The sequence below is a fragment of the Lissotriton helveticus genome, chromosome 5_1 (assembly GCF_964261635.1).
Source record: "Lissotriton helveticus chromosome 5_1, aLisHel1.1, whole genome shotgun sequence".
Lineage (NCBI taxonomy): Eukaryota > Metazoa > Chordata > Amphibia > Caudata > Salamandridae > Lissotriton > Lissotriton helveticus.
In genome coordinates this window covers 681,127,522-681,153,365 of record NC_136065.1, presented here as the reverse complement: position 1 = coordinate 681,153,365, position 25,844 = coordinate 681,127,522, and the positions used below count along the sequence as shown (strand labels likewise).

The 25,844-nt window shown below is 43.4% G+C and overlaps 1 protein-coding gene across 1 annotated transcript in view; it reads right to left on the bottom strand.

The window, feature by feature from the left end:
• TYSND1 (trypsin like peroxisomal matrix peptidase 1) overlaps positions 1 to 25,844 on the bottom strand; it is a 237,792-nt gene that overhangs the window by 107,500 nt on the left and 104,448 nt on the right. Inside the window, exon 3 of the mRNA XM_078643073.1 lies at positions 14,463 to 14,593. Coding sequence (XP_078499199.1) covers positions 14,463 to 14,593 — 131 coding nt within the window. The remainder of the gene's footprint in view (positions 1 to 14,462; positions 14,594 to 25,844) is intronic.

The window sequence follows — 25,844 nt, the reverse complement described above, 5'->3', positions numbered from 1 at the left end:
TTGGTTAAAAACTTCCAGCGGACAAAGAATGATCAGCCCCGCTGGACCGGCCCCCACCTAGTCCTTTTGTCAACGAGATCCGCAGTGCGAGTGGAAGGCAAGAGGAACTGGATCCACGGCGTACACTGTAAGAGGGTCCCTTTGCCTCTGCCGTACGACCGGTGGGTCCAGGAGGGTATTGCTGACTCTGAGACTGAGACTGTGCCTCGTTTTCTGCCTTTCAGCGATGCACGTGTAAAAGGAACAAAATCTGAACGTGAAAGTGACAATCTTCTGCAAGAAGCTGTGCCACCATCGATTTGATTGGACACTACCGAGCCTGAACTCTTGTTTCAAAACCAGACATTACCTGGAAAAAGCTGTTATAATTTGAGGCCGAGAACTATGGACAAATAAATCCCTTTCCTTTGCTATTTTTGAAAGTGCAGCTCTCTCATCTGAGAAACTTTTTTATTTTTGTTTTTCGAACCACCATCCGGGTTCAGCTGTAGGGTCGCGGGCGACAAGTCTTTGGAGTGCAAGCCGAAGACACAAGGTTGACGGTTCTGGTTGGTTCTTGGGCGTTTCCCTTGGACTGACAGGTGCATTCCTTAGCACGGAACACCCTACCTCCGCGAGCAGCAAGGTTAGAGGATGGAGTTTTTCGAGATGGAGAGATCTGCCAAAGAGATGAACTTTAAAGCCAAAATGTGTATAATGATGACCAAGAAACGTTTTTTGATGTTATGCATTTTTATGTTGCTTAGTGTAATGATGTTTTTAATAGGATATGTTTTATTTTATTTTCGAGTGACATTTGCACCCACTATACAGCCCATGCCTCCTTCTACTGTTTCCTCACATTCTTTTGACCCTCTACCTGAACATGAGTCCGTTAGGAGATTAGAGTTTATCAATAACTCCTTCGTTCAGCTTTTGCACCAACACCAATTAGTAGTGAACACGACTAACTGTTGGGTGTGTGGTCTTATGCCTCATACTACTGATAAAGGTATCCCTTATTTGGTCCTGCCTTTCAGCCATAATGGTTCTGTGTGGGCATACAGAACGATGTTCATCTATGCTCATGAAGTCCACCCCCTACGTTCTGTAAAAGATAATCCAAAGAATAGTGCTCTAGTTAAGGGTATAGTAGATATGATTAGAGAAGCTACTTCTTATGAGACTATCCCGAGAGATGAGACACTAGCATATATTGGATGGAACGTGACCTGATATGGAGTTACTCTGAGTGAGAACCAGCGAGCAAAGAGATCCTCCCCGATTTGGATTGTACCCCATCAGGGTCACCTATGTCTGCAAGGTAATGGCAAGAATCCCAGAGCTCAGTTAGGAAAGAGTATCTGCACGGATACATATGTCTTTGCGTCTCAGACTTTCCCTTCGTTCCTAGCAGCTAAGGGTACCTATTTCATCTGTCATGATAGAGCCTACACATGGTTGCCCCCTGACTTCTCGGGCACATGTTATGTTTCGTTCCTGTTGCCACCCACCTACAGAGCTGCGGCAGATTACCACAAGACAAGGATAGTTAGAAGTGTCTTCAGTAAAGAAGACACTGCAGGACAAGAATTGGGAGACTTCTTGAAGGGTTTTCTGAACCGTTTTGGAGACCCATGGTTAACAGCAGGAACATAAGGCAATTAACGAGGGTGGTTGAATCCACCGTAGTTGAAACTGCCGGTGCCCTTAGTAACTTGACTGCTGAGCCCCAGTCGGATCGTCTTATGACTCTTCAGAACAGAGTTGCGCTAGATGTCATACTTGCAGACCGAGGTGGGGTATGTAAAGTGATCCAATCAAGTTGCTGTGTTTTCATTCCAGATAATGCTCCAACAGTGTACCAGGCCATTTCCAAACTACATAAGATCTCTGAATCTATTCATGTGGATAACGGAGATTGGTCGTTGATGGGGTGGTTCTGGGAACTGTTATCCGCCTGGGGATGGAAGATTCTGATGGTCATTGGGATGATCTTAGCCATTCTTTTCCTGTTCTGTCTATGCGTACAGTGTGCTCCTGCTATATGTGGCCTCTGTGCTGCATTATGTGTAAGGAGACCTGTATCGAGAGATGAGCTAAGTAATAGGATGATGCTACAGCAACATCTCAATGATTTTAGGAATATAGACCTGGATTCAGATTAGCGTGAGTGTAGGTTATTTGCCTATGTAAGGGCAAAAGGAGGGTCTGTGGTACTGAAAATTCTGGACCCGTGTCATAAACATCGTCGTATCATGACAATTTTGGTATCAGCAGACCGAGAATGACGAGTACACTACATACAAGCATTATCGGCGTATTTGAGTGGCGAGATCACCCTGAAATCAGGGATTCCGTCCTGAACCCTCGGGTTCCATTTTGTGCATGGCAGCCATTTTGTGGTTGCCCTCACATAGGCCGAGGACTAAGGCCGAAATAAGTTTTTTGGGACACGTACACCTTTAGCTGACTTTTGTGTGACCTGGACAAGCTGACTCCACTGCCCAAAGCCAAACCTGTTCGGCCAGTTCCTTTCCCAGTGGCCGATCAAGATTAGAATCAAGGCACAGCATACCATAAACCCTTCATCACACACAACTATGCCTAATCTTACACACACCTGTCTCTGTTTCTTGCTTTATGACCTACTTTACGATGAGGAGGTGCCCGATTTTATTAGGGGTCCGTCCGATATCTGATGGAAAGTTTTGGGCCTTGCCGGGAAATTGATTGTGGGCTGGGCAAACTGAAAAATGGGCTTGTCATCGTGATTCTGCTTTTTCTTTGTTATGAAAATATGTGAATGGTCAACTGTAAAATAAGGAATGTTTGCCTAAAGCATAATATTTTGTATAAAAAGGGATGGCTGGCTTTGTAAGTTGAGCAGTCTCCTGAGAATATACACCGTGTTGTACTTCTAGGATACCTGTTACTGGCTGCAGCCAATAAATTCGATCTTTGACTTCACCAAGAAGACTCTGTGTTTCTGTAGTCTGGGACAGGAAGGACTCGAAGTCTTAGGGTGTGTTCCCTGGCACCGCTGGGTTCTTAAAAACCCAGTACTTCAACTGCCACCAATTCTCCAGACAGTAAAGCGCTTCTAATACTTTGTACATAAAGAGTATACCATGGTTGCTGCACCAATGCAAACTGTAAACAGTTCCTTTTATTTAAAAAATAAACTGATCAGGGTAAGATTTCCGACTAAGCACGTTGATAATGGAAAAAACACACAGACTAATAATAATAGTCACTACCAAAGTAACTCTGCCCTACTCTTAAGTCATTGGTCTTTCCCATTCTCAACCCACAGGTGCATTCAACAGCAATGAGCATGAGGAAAGGGTGAAGACAGAAAGAAACCTCGCCAGTTAGCTTTAGCTAAGCAAAGAGATTTCACAGAAATTCCAGGCCAAATTTACCTTGCCACAAGAGGAAGTCTCTAGTTCACAGTAACAGCAGAATACATATGAGGTAGCCAACATAGCCACACGGCTCAAATTTCTGACAGGCTCTTAAGTGAAGAATACCACGCATGCTGCCTTGACCATAGATATATTTAGTCTGATAAGGGATAGATGTTGAAGTGTAGCAATGAGTACTGCACATTATTATCCACTTATAAATGGTGCGCTCAGCATGCACTTAAGTCATAGATAGCTCAAAACAGGTTCTAGGTTTGACGAAGATAAAAGAGAGAGAGAATTGCAGCTGAAGCTGTGCAGAACATCACCAGGTGAGGCATGGGGATGAGGAAAGCAAGTCAGAAGAATGATCTCTTCATTCAGGTGGAACTGAAACAGCACTTTTAGGATGATGAATAAATTAGTTGGAAGAACCATTCTGTTCCTGTAAAACTTTAAAGGGCTGTTGTGTGCAAAAGGCCACTTACAAGGCCTTATTCTACGTGGGAAATTTTGGATCAGAGGTTGCCACTGACTGGAAAGCACTGTGCACCACCCAGATTAAGGTCTCAGGAGGCCGCAGGATATCATACTAGAGGGAGCAGCTGCTTCAGAACATGTAGATAACTCTCTCAGCCAAACGGCACAAAAAATATGACATCATCAATGGAACATGAGAGAAGGTTGATGTTCTTAACTCAGGAGGCATTTACCTTTGTATTGGGCTTTAGTGGAGGATTTTCTGGTAGCTTCCAGTAAATTGAGGTTTTTGAAGGAAAGGTCGGAATGCTCAAGTGGTAACTTCTCAAAAGCATATGTGCAAGAAGGGCAATGGTAGGAGAGATTTAGCTCTACCATCCCTCCATGGGCAAGAGGTCGTCCTGTGGGGAGGTGTAGTAAATCTGTCTTTTCTGCGTGGTTGCCCAGATTTTTCACCTTTAGCTGGACCCTATATTTTAGCTGGCTGAAGAACTCTGTGCACTTTACCTCTGCTAACCAGTATTTGCGCTCCTTCTTTGAACATGGTAAAATTGGGATATTCCTAACTGGCAATTTTAACTTGCATAAACGTCCCTAGTATATGGTACAAAGTGTACTGTGGGCCTTTAGGTTACATGCCATCAGTTGACTGCAACCCTTACTGTGCTATCCACAACGGTAACATTGCAAACATGACGACAGGCCTACCATTTTAAGCCTGGCTGTTGCAGTTTTAAACAGCAAATCCTACCTGTCAAAATAACCCCTTTTGATAGACATAAACCTTGTTTTTAAATATTTATAAGTGTCCCCCAAGTAGGCCATATTGCCAATAAGCCAGAGTGCATGATATTTAAAAGTAGGACATACAAAGGTTTAATGTTACACACATCCTTACAGTGAAAAGTCCGAAAAGCTATTTTTATTGCAGTAAGGCTGATTGCTCCATAAGAAAACCCTGGGGTGCAATATTAAATACTAATACTGTATCTCATTACCTGAAGTTGCATTTTGCTCTCACATTTCTGCCAACCAGTAGTTAGCATTTGAACTGCCAGCTTGATGAGGTGTGAATTTGCTCTCATGGTTGAGACAAAGGCTTTGGGTTTGCAGGAGGTGAAGGTGTGCCCTTGACAATATGGCCTGTGGACTGGGACCAGGAACTTGATTAACTTCAAAGAGGCCTTTCCCTGTCACAAACAGATATTGCTAACTCAGACCTGCTTACATCTTACCCCCTTGCCCAGAATCAGACAGGCTCTAATCGCAGTGGGCCTCTTTTTGACATTACAGTCAAATCCTGCCGGAGTGTCAAAACCTGTTTGGACATATCTGCGGTGGATTTTACAAATAAAACTTGGGGTGCACTTCAAAGGGCGAGAACAGGATGCCAAAACAATTCTTCTGTAACCACTGTTTGGTTGCTGGAACATTTTGTTTTTGCTCTGCCAGACTTCTATTTCTGAGTTTGTTGTGAGCACAGGACCTGCTTTAAACTTTTAGTGTTAGATGTGGGAGGGACCTAGGATTGCCATATTCCACTCCCCACCATCCCCGCCCTGCTCTTAGAGCTCCAGTTTAGGGTGGCGAAGAGTTCACCATCTTGAAAATGCCCAACTTGAACTCGGAGGATTCAGAGGTGACTGTGACCTGTTGGTTTACCACTATGAATTGGAGGTACTTCCTGTGATCCTTCATAAGAGGTATGTAAAAGAAGGTGTTCTGAGGGTCCACTGAGAACATGTAATCTTTGCTCTGAACAGCTATACTGGCCTGAGCCAAAGTTAGGGAGATAAAAAGATTGACGTAGTCAAGATCACAAGATACACAATGGGGTGAAGTCCATTACCTTTTTCCTTGTAAGTGTGTAATGGGAGTAGTATCCATGCACTCTTTTTGTGGGCTGGACCTCTTCAATAGCTTTTAAAAAGAGCAGCTTCTCAACCTCCAGCAAACGTCTTTGAGATGCTAAACAAGAAAATAGCAGTCTGGTAGTTGAAGTGATGGCAGTTGTAGAAGATAGGTATTCTTCACCACAGAAAGGACACGTGCATTGTTGGTGTCTATGGCCAGTGGTAGTGGTGAGTAGAGGGAAAGCCTTCCCAACTACTAGCAAGAAGTGGGCCTCGTTAAATGGTGTAGAGAAAAGTGTGTGATTTACAACAAAGCCAACGGGGTTCCTCTGACATTGGCTGAAGCTTGGGGAAGTAAGCTCCACAGTATGTTTCTTCATTCCACCTGCCTTCTTTGGGGGGGGAGATTTAGAATCCAGCTGGGATCCTGAATTGAAAAAACATCCTTGAATAATGGAATTCCTTTGTCCTCTGGAAAGAGGTGTGGCTAGTAATGCTTGAATGGCATCCAGCGATTGGTCTAGCCTTAGCCCATCTTTTACCATAGAAGGGCTCAGTTTGTCATGGTATCAAACAAGTTCCTCTCATAATGGGGAAGTTTGATGACTTAGTCATGCACCTGCAGCTTTAGATGCAAGGACCTGAATCATGATACTGTTGCAGCTGGACATCAGTAGTTCCTGTACTCCAGCTTCCTTTGCCTAATCTAGGCATCATCAGCTACTGTTTCTGTACACAGTACAAAAATAAGGAGGTATAACAGCCAAATAATGCCAGAGATACAGAGTGGAGCAGGTCATTATAACTGCCTTCTGCAGATAGAGACCAATGAATTAGTAGACTACCTTAATATATATTTCAGATACTTTGCCTTCCTGTTCCTACAGAAGAACATTAATGTATTATTCAGGGAAAACTGCCAGAACCATCCAGACTGGGCTGTTGGATTCCCAGATACAAAGGTCTGACTGTACATTGGTCCCAGAACTTTGACTCTAATGATTTTCAATTCAATTCAAGAAAACTTTATTTCGGCAATACTGCCAAAAAAGCACAATAAAAAATCACATAATCGTTTGAAAAATATCACAGCATAGGATAGCATTATACAAAGTGTAAACAATTGCAATAATTACTCTCTCACATTTAGATATCAGAGACTTATACAATATAAATGAGAGAACTGCCCCACTACAAATTGGCCCTTGGTAACTTTTGGGGAGAAATGAGCCTCATAGATAAACAGTCTTTAAAATCAAGATAAAATGATACTGTCATAAGAACATTTAAGATTAAAAAAATAAATAAACTAGCAGGGGAGGTAGAAAATTACACCATCAAGTAATACCTTTTAAAATCAGGAAATTGACCAGTAGAAAAACGACACCCTCTAATACTCAAACCAAACGGCCCACTAAGCTTCAGCGCTTGCACTACATTGCAAATAAAAATTTGCTATGCTACAACAACCGGGAGCGTGTCATGCTTTAATAGTATTTAAACCTCTCTGTAGTTTCTTGCTCCTAAATTCTTACAGAGTTGGAGAATCCACTTTGATTTAGGCAGATGGTATGCTGGGCAAAAAAAGATCTCATGGATCTCCGTCTCTTTGAGCTCATTGCGCCTGGAACATAGGAATTTATTGGCTCCCACCCACTTATTAGTAAATGTAAAAAGGGGGAGGGTCCCGTGCCTAAATTGAACAAACAATTTCTTAGCTACGAGAGGTTGTATCAGGTCTAAAGCTGGATCCAAGGTGTAGTGCACTTTCACATCCAGAAATCTAGAAGTTAGACAAGATGACTTGGTTGATTGCATGATTGTTGTCAATCTAAATTCCTTCGAGGCAGAGGTTAGCGATTTTTTGGAGATAACAGAACAAGTCTCCTCAGGTGCAGACCACAGATAATTTCTCCCAATTTTACAAACAGTTTTCCGAATGAATGACAGCCAAGGGATCTTATTCGCCCCCAGGATTGACATAACCGATTTCAATTCCTCTCTATAGTCCACCAACTCAAGCGTACTTCATAACCGACGCCAATAGAGTAGTAGACGAGAGGCTATCAGGTCGGCAATGGGAGCAATTCCCAAGTCCATCCTCAGTGGGATTAAGGGAGTACTCTGGGGTAAGCCCAGTCATTTCCTTAGAAAATTGTTTTCAGTCATAGTCAGGGTATTAATTGGGCAATGACCCCAACGTTCTGCACCACATAAGGAAGCTGCCCTTATCTGAACCTTATATATTTCTGCAGGTGGGCCAATGACTTTAACCGCTTCAGCGCGGCGCGAATTTTCGCGCTGTGCTGAGCGTTCTAAGAAACGGGTGTGGTCGTGACGGAACGGTTCCGTCATGAGCACAGCTCAACCGTCGCTCATGACGGAACCGTTCCGTCATGAGCATCGAAGGGGTTAACAGCACAGCTACTATAAACTTTCAAGATTCCCCTACTGATTTGGGTTAGTTTTAAGTTCACCTTAAAATTCTGTGGCCCTCATTCCATTCTCTCATTCAAAGTAGGAGCCAAATATTCAAAAACAGGCACCCTTTCTAGGGATCTAGAATCCATTTTGGGGTGGGGACAATTGGTGGAATCGGCATGGAAGACCATATACTTTGTTTCTGAAATGTTGATCTCCAAGTTCCTTTTTTTGCAAAACGAACTAAATTCATCTAAGACACGCTGCATCCCCATAGGTGTTTTAGATAGGAGCAGTGTCGACCGCAAACATTAAGGCTGGTATTCTGCGATTAGCAAGTTTTGGCGAATCTATGTCTTTAACAGCTAAAAGGTCATTTATAAGCCCATTTAGGAAGAGGGAGAAAAGAGTTGGTGCAAGCACACAACCTTCTCTCACTCCCTTCTCTACAGGGAATGGTGCAGAAGTTCCCCACTTTTCCCGAATCTAATTTTGGCAAATGTCCCTTCATGTAAGCGTTTAAGCTGTTGGCAAAGATAAACTGGTGCCCCCATTTCAAGCAAAAGGTCCCACAGTTGGTCTCTATCTACCATGTCAAATGCGGATTTAAGGTCCACAAACTTTAGGTAGAGAGAACCTCCCTCCAAAAATATCGTTTTCCAATAGATCAGTTGAAGTCTAAACAACTGGTCTATAGTGGAGGTTTTAGACCTAAAACCCGCTTGCAGGGTGGTAAGTATATTATGGTCGTCCATCCAGCTCTGCAGTCTTCCCAAAAGGACCCGGGCAAAAATCTTTTGGGTTACATCAATAAGGCTGATAGGCCTGTAATTTGCCAGATCTGAGGGAGAACCTTTTTTATAAATGGGGATAATCTCCGCACCTGCCCACGTTTGTGGGAGTGTCAGGCCGTGGAGAATTGTATTGAATAGGCACTGCAGATACGGGCCCCAAACCACCAGTTCAGATTTAAACAAGTCTCCAGGGATCCTGTCCAGTCCGGGTGCCTTATTTGGGAGAACTACTGACAGGGCCACTGTGACCTCAGCCAATGAACAGGGGGTATATCTACCTGCAGTACCAAAATAGGGTCAATGGTGGGCAGCCCCATCGCAATAACTCCAACTTGGGGTTTGGAATACAACGGTTCAATATGGGAGTGCCAAAGGTTTGGTTCGATGGCATTCCTGCCCTCAGGCGTTCCATTTTTTACCAAATTCCAAAAACCTCTGGTGTCCTTGTCTTCTAGGGTTTTTTTCATCCCCTGCCATCTGTCAATTTCCCATTCCGCTTTTGCTTCTAAAACAGATGCTCTGGCCTCCCTTATTCGTGCAGTGTCACCCTGTCGTAAATGGGTCAACAGGGCGTTCTTTGCCTCTCTGCGTGCCCTATTGTACCAAAGATTATTTATTCTTTTGATGTTCTTCTTACAAGTTGTTGCACTAAAGAAGAACGGAGCTAGGGTTTTAACCATAGCCACATGGTTTTCCCCCATCGCCTCTAACGAGTCAGTAACACCATTACTATCTACGAATGTGGTTGCCTTAACTAAAAAAGGTATAATTGAATTATACAGGGAAGCCTTCGCCTCTAGGGATTGCAAAAAAGTACCCCAACGAATCCTTCTCCCTCCATCAACAGCAAGCAGGGGGAGGGATGGTCGCGACCTGTCCCTCTACCGGATGATGCCGCTCCAGGGTGACAACCAGCGGGTTGTGATCACTTTCGGCCCGAGGCTGTACCAGAAAGTTCACAATCCTATGCCACACCTCCACATTAATCAAAATGTAATCTATTGCGGAGGATTGGCCAATCCTATCAAAAGTGTTTTTCCCTGGGTTGTCGGTAGATAGGCGACCATTACATGCTCTCAAGGAATAGCTGAGAGTAAGAGTGGGCAGTTGCAAAACCAGAGGGGTCCAGGCCCTCACTGGATAATGGTTACACATTGGGATTCCCCACGATAAATCGTCACTTGTGACGGAATCGTGTGCGGTATTCAAGGGTTCAAAGTGGCAATTGAAATCCCCACCAATGATGGGAACCACACCGTCAGGTAACATAGAGAGGAAGGAGAATAGGTGGTCTAACGCCTGCGATGTCTGACCATACCTCACCGGACGGGAGTATACGTTAATAATAGCCACCTTTGGAAAGTTAATGAGGGACAGAATAATACAAAGGATATCAGGGCAGTGGGTTTCAATCATCCTAACTGCACAGTCTAGATGAACACCAACCCAGATACCCAACCCCCCTGATGGCCTTCCCCTCGCCCCCTGTACCACTGGCATACAATATGTAACAAACCCCACTCTATGCAAGGACTTCAGAGCCCATGTTTCCTGAAAGAGGCAGATCTCATGGATATCCCCAAATTCACCCCAATCAGGAAGATCCATCTTGGTACTCAAACCGGCAATATTCCAAGAGAGCATCTTCAACCCCTGTGCTATGGGTACCTTGTTACTCTGTGGGTCTAAGATGGGATCCCCCGTCTGATGGTGCACAAGCACCTCTTCCTCATCGTGACAAACAATAGTTTCGACAATATCCCGAAGATGGAAGGCATCTTACCTATTAGAATTCTCTATAGGGGCCAAATCATTACCCAACTTCACCAGATGATCAGAAAGCTTGTCTAACTGCTGACCTCGGGCTTCTGTAGCCTAGTCTAAGGGAGTGGGATTCCCACTATGAGTCCCAGTGGAGTTAATACTCACCCTGCCCAACAATATACAACCTTGATCAATCAATCCCATAGACAATTTCTTACTCGCCGCTTCCCTATTTGATAATAGTGGCTGCTCATAGGCCACAACCCCCTCTCCAGAAATGTTAAAACCTAGCCCTTGGACCTCGGGGGTTACGTGATGACTTCTGGTAAATTGTCAATCAACCTTATCTAAAACGCTAAATCTGTTGCTTGTGGTAGCTGGTAGGGTGGAGTCATAAGTGCGATGCCCATTAAAGAGACTTCCTACCTGCACTCTCAAATCCATTCTTGCCCATTTTTCCCATAACCCACTCCTTCCCTCGGCTAATGGCTGAAAGGGAGTTGGAGGATAGAAATAAAATAAAGGGAGGGAGTCTATCCGAGTAGAGGCCCACGTCGGCTTCCAGTGGCATATGTGCTCTACCACCTGCCTGTCCCTAAAATTGATCAGGATACAGTCACCCTCAATGTCTTTTGTTCTTTGGCCGACCCAGTTGACTCTGCGGGCAAATAGAATTTCACTGTGTACCTGCGGTGGAAGTGGCCTGTTAGAATTTAACCAGTGAATACATTTGTTTTTGAGGTCGAAGTACGACTCCTCCTTGCCATGATCCATCGCAGGGACCTCAGCTAACACAACAACATATGGAGTCAATGCAGGGGGTAAATCTATATTTTGCAAGCTTAGTTTCTTTACGCCCTGTCTCAGCGAACTTGTGTGCACGGCATGGGTTTCAACTCTATGTGCAGTTGCAGATGCTAAACCACCCTCTCCCTCGGTCAAAATCATTCTATCCATATTCTCAGTGTTGGCTACCCCCACACATGGCATACTGGCTGAGTGTATAGATGTGGGAGCCTCGGCGCTCCCACTGCAAGAGGCTAGAGGTAGATTAAACAAGACTGGAAGAGATAAACTTGGGGGGACAGGGGGGATGCGCAATACTTTTGCTACTATTTCAGAAGACCCATCATCCCTCCCCCCCAAGTTGGCAATATTAATGCGCTCAGAAGCATGTATTGTCTCATAATGTAGGAGCCTTTCCTCCAATAAAGAAAGTCTTTCCAAGAGAGGAGAGAATGAACTAAGCAATAACGCCTCCATTCTAGCCCAAAACTCCGTTCCAGTCTGGCAATGTTGAACTTCACCAAGATTTGGCACAATCGTACCCTCTGTATGGGACAGGAGACTGGTTTCAGGTAATGTTTGAGCTTCTGATATTTCCGTCGTTCCTGTAATCGTTGATTTTTTTATTTTGGCATTTTTGTTCCTCTGGGGACCCCCACCCCGCTTTCTCTTAGCTACCGACTCCCGCACTAGGGTCGCTGATTGCAGCGAGTAACTACAAGCAGACCTAGTTAGTGTTCTTGAGGATGAGGCACTAGCAGGCTTTTTAGTTGCAGTTTCGGTGTGAGAGGTCGTTGTTATAAACTCCAAAGAGCAAGAAGTATTTTCTGGAATAGCTGGGTTCGCTAGGTCCTGTAAGGGGTGGCTGGCATGTCCCGTGGAGGCCAATGGAACAATGGCCGAAACTAGAGCTTGTTCGGGTGACCTTGCATGCATTAACCCACCCAGGGATGAACGTTTGGCTAGCAAGGGGTCCAACGATAAACGTCGTTCAGTTAGTTCGATTTTGTGCTCCAAAACCGATGTCGCTCTAATTAAAAAACTGGCCCAGGGTCCCCACCACTGACCCACTTGTAGTAGAGTTCCTCCAGTTTCCTCCTCTGTTAGACGTCGCAAATTATAACCACCCCGGCAACCGACCTCAAATCATAAGCATCAAACAGCGATAAGGGACAAATAAACAGCAGTCATTTAGTCACCAACCTTAAGGAACAGGATTCAGAGGGGGGCCCAGCCCAGCCTCCACCGATCTCTAACAGGCTCAAACGGGCCCACCCTTGGCCCGGGCTTCACCCGAGCAGCGCCCAGGCACGCCCGCGCGCGTCCCGCGCTGTGGGAGTCTCTGAGCCTATTTACACGCCTCCTGGCGCTTAAAGGATGATGCTTGCGTGATGCACCGGCCGGGAATGCCGGGAGTTGTGGTCCAGACCTGCCCGCGTGTAATCCTGCAGGAGGGTCGTTAGGCGGGAACGGTGTAGGTAGTGAAAAAGCTGTGCCTACTCAGTATTTTCCCTCCGTGAGACTGCCGGCAAGAAACAATGGTAACCCCGATGATTTTAAATATGGCAGCCCTGGAGAAAGGTTTTTTCTAAATCTCTTAAGTCTGATTGAGAAACTGGTGCTCTATGGATAGGGCTGATCTGGGTGAAGAAGCACAGAATATTTTTTTCTCCAATGAGAGGGCAGTGGAGTCTCAAAGTGCTCAAAACATTTGAAAAGGCAGCATGCTAGTGCCTTGTTTAGTGCAGGTCGTCATGGCCACAGGCACAAGCCTCCTGATCGGTTGTTGTGTTTGTGTCCATGTCTTCAAGTCTGGATCTCTTGCCTGGGTGGACCAGGCCGATCGAAGTAGAAATAATCCATACAATTAGGGCAACCATGGCTGAAATCAGAGAGACTGGTGTTGACGGGTTATCCTCTGGCCTCTGGAGCTGCAGAAGGGAGCTAGAGGAGGTGGCAAGAGCTGAAATGGGACTTGAAGGAGACAGGGAAGTAAGTAGGTTATTCTTGCCTTTACTCCATGCTCAGTGAATCCAGGAAGGTGACTAAGGAAAGGAGATCTGCATGGGAGCTAATCTAAAAGCTGCACCCACAAGGGAGCGACGAGGGGTGTGACATCTAGTCCAACTGCACTGGTTCAAATGTTCGGATGAAACCAACTAGTTCGCCATTGAGTCTACAGTCAATGAGGTAAGAGTTTAAACTAGTGACGTCTCTTAATTATGCTCACCTTTTAACTGCGAGGTGTATAGAAAAAAATGTGTTAAAACTAGGTGAGGGGCTGAGGATTTTCTCACTTAGTAAAATATTGTTTTTTTAAATACAAAGATTATAACTTGCTGTGGGGCATCTTCATATGATAAGGAGAGCTAGCATGTTTAAATACAAAGATTATAACTTGCTGTGGGGCATCTTTATATGATAAGGAGAGCTAGCATGTTTAAATACAAAGATTATAACTTGCTGTGGGGCATCTTCATATGATAAGGAGAGCTAGCATGTAATCAGGGCCTAAAGTACAGTCCTGAACAAAATTAAATCTAACATTTACAGTATTTAAAAACTTCTGAAGGTTGAAAATTTCAGGAGACTCAAGTATTTGAACCAATTATGGAGTAGTCTTTTCTAGTAGGAAGTTTGCAAATGGAATACTGGAGTATTCAGTTCTGTCTCGTGTACCCCGAGATAGGAGTCTTGCTGTATTACATGGTAGACAGCCAGAGTAAAACTTCATTGAGGTAGCTGTGGAAGCTAATCAGTTTTTATGCATGACAAGCTTCTAATTAATTAGAACGTGGTCTGTGGTTAGGAAGAATCAAATTGCTGTCCACTGATGTATATCTAAATTGTGAACAATTCAGTTCAGCACTATGAGCAGTGGTTACACCATACAAGGGGGCAGCCAAGGGGCATTCAAAGAAATGTTTCAATAGGGTGTCTTGTCTGGCTGTGGTATCTAACTGATATTCTAAACTTACCTGTTGCATATACAGAGCCCAAGGCTGGCTCTACAAAACCAGGGAAACTTTTCTCCAGTTCCACAACTGCGATGTCGAAGGGGGAGTACTCCTTGGTACCAAACACCACTTTTCCACTGATTGCATGAAACCTAGGCAAAATGAGGACACTTATTAAGGATTGAGAAGAAAGCACATTTGTTCCCAAAAGCCAATTTCGCTCTCTCTTGTTCAGTGCTCACATTCCAATACTTAAATAGGTTCATTTTGTTTCAACCCTGAAAGCATTTTTCATTCTATATTATCCTCAACTGTAGTGAACAATAGTAACAAGCAATGACATAGCCAATAGGTCTCACCTTAATAAGTGTTTAGCCATGCAACACATTATCCAGGGTGCTATGGCGCCAGGGATTGAAGAACTTAACAATTAATACACACTGGTCATGCAGTGTAATTCAGGAATACATACTTGCCTCAGGAAACATTTATGGACACATTCTAAGGCATTTTAACGCACGGACAGAAAGACAATTGCCTCAATGCAAGTCATCAGAGACAAATGAAATGCCCCAACCCCTCGTAACTTAATGAGAAACTATTTCAGTAAGACCAAATGTAAATTCATTAAACCTGGTCAGGTACTTTTATTTATACCCATCACTCATATTTTTAACTTTTTTTGGGGAGATGTTATTCTTTATAGGCAAAAGAAGATATACATTTATAACATAACATAACAAACTGAGCAGTTTTCACAAAAAAACACAGAAATGAAGAATACATCCAATTAACACAAAACATTAAACATTGAAAATTCATTCCATCAATGATTATAAGTCAAGTCCTTTTTTTTTACAGACAAAACAAGGCAACGTTAAATCGCAAGAGTAAAACAATATGTATTTGTTTCTAATGTATCAATCAATGATAAGGTTGACTCTTGTAGGTGCGCCGACGCGTTTTGGGTTCGAGTAACCAGTTCTCAAACCCTCATCAGGGCTTTGGTATTTATCTGTATAGGATGCAAAAAAACAATAAAGTTTTATTGACAACCTGTACGCCTCTAAACTGCCCCTCTTAAATTATAGAATCATCAAAATCTACCTGTATCTTTCAGGCTGGCGGCGTTTCCATTAATGTCAATCTGGGGGGACGTTGTGCTGGGCTTCAAGTCCTATTTCTAAAACGAATAAGACGCAAGCTATGTGAAGAATGTTGGCAACAACGCAAAACTTTGTAGCGCTCTACAAGGCATATCCTCGTTCTACATACCTCCTTATGCACCATCCGGCGCCTCTTAGAGGGAGGAGGTCGTGATGACTGTGTCAGTAATCCTAATTCAAGAAAAGGATTTATGTATAATCTTATTTGACTTTTTTAACTAGTCATTATGTGTCCGACTGCATGTGAAACTGGTATTCTGCCTTTTTGATTGGACCTGGCATCTTGCTGACATTGCTGGCATCAAGAGTGCGCGCAGAGGCCGACTCCTGCTCCTGGCAACGGGAGGTCCAGTTCCTGATCGGTGACCTGAAGGGGCGTCTCGAGCGTTCCCTCCTAGTGAACCCCGTGCATGAAGCTGTGGCGGAGCTTACTGTTAATCTTGTGAGTGTGAGAGAGAGAGTGTGTGTTTGAGTATGTGTGTGAGAGAGAGAGTGAGAGAGATTGTGTGCGAGTGTGTGTGTGTGTGTGTGAGAGAGAGAGTGTGTGTGTGAGAGACTGTGTGTGAGTGTGTGTGAGAGAAAGTGTGTGTGTAAGAGAGAGAGTGTGTGTGTGTGAGAGAGAGTGTGTGTGTGTGTGAGAGAGAGTGTGTGTGTGTGAGAGAGAGTGTATGTGTGAGAGACAGTGTGTGTGAGAGACAGTGTGTGTGAGAGAGAGTATGTGTGTGAGAGTGTTTGTGTGTGAAAGAGAGAGAGAGTGTGTTTGTGTGTGTGTGTAAGACGCTGGGTACTAGGGTTAGTGGAACCTATTCTGGGTGCCCCTGGTTTAGTATGGCACAAGTTGGGGACTGATGGCAGCTTTTCCAGGCAGTGCGAATACTTTCATTCCTGTGAATCGGGTAAATGAAGTGTAAATAGAGAGCTTGGGTCCTAAAATGTACACGTTTCTCTCCTGGGCTCCTGCCTCAAGTGCCACCTGAGCCTTGGAGTTAGCAGGTAGAAGCTGCAGAGCCCTGAGCCGCTGCTTGGAATGTGTCCATCGCTCTGGGTACGGAAACCTTCTGAAAGGGTCTGAAATAAAGTGCTTAAGTGTTCACTCTGTATGCGCGGTTAAGAATAATAATAATGAAGTTGACAAGGTATGAGCACGTTCTGAGCTGCACAACTTAAAACAAGCGGTAACTAATACAAGCAGTCCTGTCTACACCGCGTAGAGCGAGAGGGCACAGAAAAGGAGGCAGGGAGGGCGTGATGAAGGAGGGGAGGATGGTTATGGGGAAGAAGGGCAGGGCCTAAAGAGTAAATAGTGGTATGGGAGGAGAGAATGACTATGCGCTTTACATGCAATGCGGCTACAGAAGCGATGAATCGCAGCAATAGAAATGTACTCCTTTGTAAACTCGAGCACACCACCCCTGACGCAGGAGCCGTGCTGATACACAAGCCCAAGGTAGACTCCAAAAAAAAACAACCGGCAGCCAAGCATTGTGAAAGCGACCCGGAGCTGAGCGGGTGCCTGTGCCTCTTGTTGCCTCACTCCAAGCACACGGAAAGGGAGGGAATGGGTAATGGAAACGCTGCATTCGTTCTCGGAGGGTGGGAGGAGGGCTCCAAACGTGAAGCGGGAGGGAGATAACCTAAAATACCAGTGACGCGCATGAAATTATGTGATCTAAAAGGGTTGTGAAAGTGCAATTCAAAACACGCAGTTACACTGTAAGTTACGAGAACAGAGTTTTGTCAGCGTCCAATGCAAACAACAATAAATGGCATGAAGCGGGCGCCTCAAGAGGTTAGGAGGTAGCGGACGCCATTTTGCAGGAACACCAGCTGCAATTAAACACAAGAGCTGGGGAGGGGGTGTCAGATGCGGGGGAGCAGACTCCTTTGAAGTCTGATGCCGAGGCTCACAGGCGTGCGAAGTGCACCCGCCCGGCTTCGCGGCGGAGATCAAAGGAAAGGCGAGCGAGCCTATGGAGAGTGAGGGTGTGTGCAGCCTGGTGAGCTGAATACGTGTGGCAGCAGAGGCTTGGTTGTGCTCACATGCACGGTACCCGACCCGCAGTTTGGGTACACTTTTGAAAGCCTTACTATAATCTCGCCAGCATCCCTTACAGGATTGCTTAGGCGAGACCTAAAAAGCAGTGAAGTACTTTCCAATGGCTGAGACTTCACATCCCTCCTCCCCCAGGCCTCTTTTTACCAGGCACCCTTCTCCAGAGTTTTCCATTAAAAACTCTGCTCGCAGCATGTCAGGTCTATGGTGGTGAGTGCTTGTGTGAGTGGGAATGACAGAAAGGCTAATAAGCGTTTTCGGGCATCCATCAAATACCCTCAATGGAAAAGGCAACATGCTTCAAACAGAAGTCTGTTAATCAGCGTGGTGAAGAACCTTCAAATGGCGGCAGAGACAGGCAGTGAATTTGACAAGGCAAACCTGGGTCAGCGCTCTAGTGTTTGTCAGCGCGCGAGAGCCAAGAGATATCAAATGCAGGTGAACCAAGAGAAGAAGCGCACTTCACCTGTAGCGTGAGGCGAGTGCTTCGCGCGTTTGAATTGTCTCTGAGATAAGTTGCGAAGCGCTTAGGATAGCGTTTAAACTTGGATTTCGGAGGAGTAATTTCGAAGTACTTAGTTTCCCTTCTAGAGCCGCTGCGTTCCAGCCGAGAATATCGTATGCGCATTTATAGGCGATATTTATTTTTGTGACGCGCCTCGGACGAACTTCTTGCTTTTCCCTGTCTAGGCGTTTAGACATATTTTCTCTTCTGAAGTTCATGACTAGAGTGTTCTAACTCGTATTTGTGTTAAGGAGCCTTACGAGTCACAAGGGTACAGAAGATAGACGACGCAACGCAGTAAGCCAGTCATTTCTGGAGGATTCAGCTGGAAGATAAGGTACCGTGTTGCGCTTTATCAAGAAACTTGTGCCAAAAGGTAATGCAGGATTAATTTAGTATATTTTGGAACTTTCTGAGTATCTTTCAAATCATAAGAGACATTCCAAGAGACTTTATTGGAATACTTCTTCGCAAAGAGAGAAGCAATTGCCTTGGACAGTGGGGTATGAAGGTGTATTGTTAGCAATATTTATAACAAGAATATAGCAGGAACTGGTTGAATGTTGTTGCATGATTCTGTCTCTTCCCATGCAGATGCAGTATTATAATCCCATGCTGAGAAGTTGAGAAGCTGAGGCGCAGGAGGTGTCCAGCGTACGTATCTTTCAAGGCAGTCTCTCTTTTTCTCCACTTCCCCTTTCCCCCCTGCTATTGCCATCACCAGGAATTATCTTGCTGGTGGGGGTACTGGTGGCGGGGCGTTGGGACCATCGTCGACTCCTGTGGAAGTAGTTGGACTTCCGACGGATTGAAGTGCCTTGCTTTCCACCCGAGTCGCAGAAGGGTTCGATATTAAGGCTTTGTTAGGAGTATTAGAGAGTTTACAGATCCAGTTAAATCAAACTGTTGAGGAAAGTACAAATTTAAGAGCAGAAGTTGAAAGATCCCAACAAGAAACACATTTAATTAGACAAAAGATGGATCAATTAGTTGCAGGTTCCTCTCCACATCCAGGTCAGGGAATTGGCAAGAAGACTGATTCTGATGTAGCCACTCAGGTTGTTCATTCTGTGTACCCAATTGTTCCCGTAGCTAATCCTGAAAGGTACACAGGGGATCACCATAAAGCACAAGTATTCCTCACACAGTGTTCTTTGCATTTTTTATGTAGATATGTAATATTTGCTGAAGATCAGACAAAAATCGCTTTTGTGCTGTCTTATCTGAGTGGTGATGCGGCCGCCTGGTCTATGCCCTTGATTTCACGAAATGATCCAGTGTTGTACGATTTTGAATTATTCAAAAAAGATTTTTGAGAATTGTTGATAGAAGGGCTGCTAACCAAGCTATTGACAACAAATTGTTACATTTAAAACAGGGAAACCGTGACCTCGTGGCATATATTGCACAGTTCAATAAGTTAATTGTGGAGACCGAATGGCCAGAGTGTAAAAGATCAGCCATTTTTGATCGAGGTCTGAAAGATGAGCTAAAGGATGCCCTGGCTCAAATTCTGAATCGACCACAAGATGTCTCTGAGCTTATAGATTTAGTGCTGCAAATAGATCATCGCTTATTCGAGAGGAAATCAGAAAGAAAAAAGGAGTTTCGATCATTTGTACCACGTTATGACAGAGCTAAGTCTGAAGTCAGTAAAACCGACTCAATCTCTGGAGAAGAACCAATGCAAATTGGTTCCATAAGAGGTCCGTTGGCTAAGGAGGAACGTGAAAAAAGAAGAGCGAAGAACTTATGCTTGTAGTGTGGAGTTTCTGGGCATTTCCTAAAAGACAGTACAAAGAAGCCTAAGTCGAAACTTGGGTTAAAAGACAAATCCCATCAGTAGAAGAGGTTGCCCTGGTGGGATCAGAAAAAGAGACAACTCCTGAAGCTCAAAAAGTTGCTAACACTCTGCAGCTCCACATCTCACAGTCTCTCTATCTGCTAAGTTTGGATCCACAGAAATTCAGGGTGTTTCGGTCATGATCGACTCAGGAGCAACGGGTAACTTCTGTGACTTGAAGTACGTGAGAGAAAGAGGAATTCAGGCCATTAAGAAGAAACATTTGGAAATTGTTAGAGCTGTTGATGGGTCAAACCTTACTCCAGGTCCAATCACTGAAGAACTGAAACTATAGAATGAACTGGGCTGCAAGGTCATCGTGAAGTTTTGAGGTTCAATTTAATTGATGCTTCTCAATTTCAATTGATTTTGGGTTTGCCCTGGTTAACAGAGCACAACCCTAAGATTAATTGGGAAACTTGTACTGTTGCGATGGCATCGGAATATTGTTCCAGACATTTTTTCATGACGAAAGGGTCTCACCAAAAGGTTCTCCAGCTACAGAATTGGCTCAAATTTCAAACCAAGTCTGTGTAATGAGTTTAGCTGAGGTTCCAGAAGATTACCAGGATCTAATTAGTGTCTTTGACGAGAAAAATGCGGAAAAATTGCCACCCCATCGTGAGTACGACGGTAAAATCGAATTGGAACCAGGAGCAATACTTCCCTGTAGTCGGATTTGTGCACTTACTGAGGCTGAAAATCAATACCTCAAGACTCACTTGGATGAATACCTGAAAAATTGGTTTATCCGTCCTTCCCAGTCTCTAGCTTCTTCGCCTTTGTTTTTCATTCCAAAGAAGGATGGTAGTCTCCGCACTTGTATAGACTATCGCGCTCTAAATCAAGTGACTGTCAAGAATCGGTATCCCCTGCCGTTGATTTCACAATTGCTAGATCAAGTTAAGGGTGCTAAAGTGTACACAAAGCTGGATTTAAGAGGGGCCTACCATTTGGTACGAGTGGCCGAAAGCGATGAGTGGAAAACAGCCTTTCCGACCAAGTATGGCCTTTTTGAAAACCAAGTCATGCCGTACGGATTGTGCAACGTACCAGCGGCCTTTCAACATCTGGCGACGCGAATTTTTGGATAGGGTGGCTGTAGTCTATTTAGACGACATCCTAATATTCTCAAACAATGAGGAAGATCATGTACTTCATGTCAGAGCCATTTTACACAAACTCCTGGAAAACCATCTTTTTGTAAAACTAGAGAAATGTTCCTTTCATGCTAAGAAGGTGGAGTTCTTGGGATTTGTTTTATCTGACGATGGAGTTGCAATTGATCCAAGGAAGGTGGAGGTCATTAAAGATTGGCCTACTCGTAGAAATGTTAAAGAGATTCAGAGTTTTTTGGGATTTGCAAATTTCTATAGACGCTTTATTCCCAACTTCTCCGCCAAAATAGGTGCGGTCACTCCGTTGTTGAAGATGGGAAGAAAGTTTCTGTGGTCTGAGGAAGCAGAGTCAGCCTTTCAGTTTTTAAAAAAAGCTTTTACTTCGGCCCCTATTTTGATGCATCCAGACCCTGAACAAGCCTTATTTGTTGAAACTGATGCATCTGACTTTGCTACGGGTGGCATACTTTCGCAGAGAAACAAGCAAACTGGGCAATTACATCCAGTTGCTTACCGATCTCGGAAGTTATCCGATCCAGAGATGAATTATTCAATAGCCGATAAGGAGTTGTTAGCGGTGAAGGAAGCCTTCCAGGATAGGAGGCATTACCTGTTGGGAAGCAAGCATTGCGTGACAGTCTTCACAGACCATCTTAATCTTCAGTTTTGAAAGTCCGCTAAGACACTCACTCCTCGTCAGCTGAGGTGGTCGCTATATTTCTCGGAATTCAACTTTGTGATTACTTACAAGCCAGGGGTCAAAAATAAAAAGGCGGATGCCTTATCCCGATTGGATGCACCTGATGATTTAAAAATGTCTCCACTGAACCCAATCATACCACTTGACAAGATTGTTGGGGTAACTCATTTGGAAGAATTCCTAGGTCCAATTCTGGAGTCGACTTCCCTACAAGAACTAGAAGAGTGGGCAAAAACGGACCCGAAAAGAAAGAGCTCTAAAGAATTGTCATGATGATCAGTTGGCTGGTCATAAGAGCATTAAAAAGACCTTATATTTATTGAAAAGACATTTTTGGTGGCCCAACATGGCTACTCAGGTGAGACAGTATGTGACGACATGTGAATTGTGTATCAAAGGGAAACCCAGCAGGCAGGCCCCTCAGGGATACTTGCAACCCTTGCCAAATGCTCCCCATCCGTGGCATACAGTGACCTTGAATTTAATTGTAGTCCTTCCAAGCAGACATGGGTTTAACACAATTTTAGTTCTAGTCGATTCCTTTTCTAAAATGAGTCATTTTGTCCCTTTTAAAGGAGTTCCCACTGCCTTTCAGTTAACCCAGCTGTTTAATAACCATGTCATTAGGGCTCATGGAGTGCCACAGATAGTCATTTCCGACAGAGGATGCCACTTTGTCTCGAGATTCTGGAAGGGTTTCATGCACAACTTGGGAATTGACACACAATTTTCCACCAGTTACCATCCGGAGACGGGTAAATCAGGAGCTGGAGCAATACTTGAGATTATATTTATTAGAACAGGAAGGTAACTGGTCGTATTTGCTTTGGACTGCAGAGTTTGCATACAACAATGCAGTACAAGATTCTACTGGTAATACTCCATTCTATTTAAATTCAGGGAGGCATCCATGTATTATGATTGGCAAGAGTGAAGAATCAGTACCGGAGGTTAGAGATCTAGTGAAGAGCTTAGAAGAGACATATAAAAAGGTACAAGAAACTTTGTCTAGATCCAAGAAGTCATACAAGAAACACGCTGACAAGAAAAGGAGACAGGGACCAGAGTATGTTGAAGGAGATCAAGCCTAGCTATCCTCCCGTCCCTTAGATTGAAAGGAAATTAAAAAAAATCAGCCACGTTTTATAGGTCCTTTTAAGGTCAAAAAGATCATTAGCGCAGTAGTGGTAAAATTACAACTTCCAAATCAAATTAAGGTCCATCAAGTCTTTCATATCTCTCTTTTGAAGAAAAGTCCTCCAAGGGTCAGATTAAAAGAAAATCCACCACCTGTGCTTATAGAGTCAGAGGAGGAATTCGGGATTACGATATCATACGATAGCTATCTGGAGAAAAATCCTATCTTTCACAAAAATAATAATGCAACCGGTTGATTTGCCACAAACACAGTGTTTGGAACATTCTCTGAGACTTCGATAACTTCTTGTTAGCTGTGCAAACACATAACAAACACTCCTTGCACGTCATGAAACCTCAGGAACGTGATAGATACAATGGCAGCTCACTAAAAGCCAAAAGCCTCCCTCCCTTTTAGCTTTGACTCTGAGGGAAAATAAAAGTCAAGCAGAGTAGGCTTACTCCTGAAGAATGGTTTGAGTTTGAATGCTACATGTCATTACATCGAAAATCACTACAGTGCAAGTTCCTACATCAGGAGAATCGTTACATCACAACCTAGCTTTTATAGAATCGAAAAAGAGAGAAGGGTTTTTGATTATTTCTAATTTATCTTTCTTTAAGTTTATTTTTTAAATGGTGGTTTAGCCCGTACTAGAAATAATGTTTTTTCCTTTTAAATTACCCCCTTTTTAACATATTTTTTTCTTGTTGAAAAAGTGACCTGTGACTACCTATGTACAGCTCTCAATGTGTGGGGTTGTACCACCAATAACACATGAAGAGTGCACAATAAATATTGTTCACAAGTGTTATGATTTCGTAAAAAGTACAAACATTTTATTCAAAGTTAAATATTTAAAAAGGGCATTAGCATGAGGTTTTCTTCTTGGCCTCAGAGTCATTAACTTCAACACCGAAATCACAGAGCATTTGCCTTTGCCAGGTTGACTGGGGGGAGGGGCTGCAACATTTATACTAACTATTACAACGGTACCAGTGGAAAAAGAGTTGCACATTCTAGAAAAGGAGCACAGCTAAAGTATATTCCCTTATAGTAAGAAATACAATGTACAAATGCAATTACAATGGTGCTCACTAAACTGACGCCCTGCTATCTAGGAGTTTCATATGAGTGACCAGAGTTGTCAAATAAAACTTCATAACTAGCATACAGGAATAAAATCCATAGTAATGTAGAACAGTTCCTTCATAAATATCAAAGCCAAAAAAGATAAGTTTTTGGTGGTGTTTTTAATAATTCTTGGTTCCCATAAGTTAGCATAAAGGGCAAGGCATCTGTCACATCAAAAACTGCCAACACATGTTTCATCCAAAAGAACTGTGTCAAGGTTTTAAATTAGAAACAATATTGAATGTTAAGTATGAATTTAATTAAAAATATAGCCTTGTAGCGGGCAATGCCGGCTATTAAAGGCCCGCTGCAGCGGTAAAGGCCAGAGCCAAAGGCGAGGGACTTTAACAAGGCAGCGGGACTTTAATAGCCGGTATAGCCCTGCTACGAAGGGCTATAAGGCTATTAGAACATTCTGCCACTAGAGGGCAGAATGTTCCAACAAATTAAACAAAGGCTTCAGGGAGCGCAAGGGGATTGAAATACCCTCAGGCTCCCTGAAGCCTTTGTTCACAGCCACAAAGAATCATTGGATTGTGGAAGCTCCGAGCTTATACCAGCCATTATGAGCCCAGAACTACTCCATTGTTTTCAATGGAGCTTCCAAAGTTCCAATAACAAATATATCATAAACTTAAGGACAAGAGCAGGGCACCAATGACTCTGAGGGAAATGAAAAATCGAGCAGAGTAGGCTTACTCCTGAAGAACGGTTTGAGTTCGAATGCTACATGTCATTACATCAGAAATCACTACAGTGCAAGTCCCTAAATTGGGAGAATCGTTACATCACAACCTAGCTTTTAAAGAATAGAATAAGAGAGAAGGGTTTTTGATTATTTTTTAATTTATTTTTCTTTAAGTTTATTTTTTAAACGGTGGTTTAGCACATACTATAAATATTATGTTTTCCTCTTAAATTACCCCCTTTTAACAATTTTTTTCTTGTTGAAAAAGTGACAAGTGACGACCTATGTACAGCTCTCAATGTGTGGGGTTTTACCACCGATAACACATGAAGAGTACACAAGAAATATTGTTCACAAGTGTTATGATTTCGTAAAACGTACAAGAATAGGAGAATTCGCGGGCAAGTATGGAAGTGCTTTGCTCTAAAAAGTAACACAGAATGAATTGCTTACACCAGAATGTTTGAGATAAGTCAAGAACAATTAAGTAGACTAATACAGATATAGAATAGAGTTCACCCGTGAAATGCCATAGCCTTTAGAGTTAAAAGAAAATATAATACACAAAACTATAAGCATCTAGAGTGGTGGTGGTTAAATCAAGAATGAGTGCAAAAAAAAATGCAGAAAAGAACATTGGATATTAACCATCAAATAAAAAATTATGATATACCTTAGATGGGTATTGTTTTGTATAAATGACTGAGCCAAATAATAATTTTGTATTACAAATATGAGAAAGGCAGCTGGGTTCTAGATGACAGCACTAACCAACTGAGTCATAAACTTACTGACCTATATTGCCCACCTCAAATGATCTGCTGCCAGAAGATCATGAAAAAATACAATACTTGGTGGATGAGAAGCAACATAAAATAACACAATCATGTATATAAATCCAGGTTGACAACTATTCTTCTTGTGTTGATATCTTTTATTTTGATGTATCTGGAGTATGCACAGGAATAGAAATCAGCCAACGCGTTTCGCCCAGTCAACGGGGTCCTTCAGGGCAAGATCCAATGAAAAAGATGGTAGTATCTTGGAATGATTTCTGT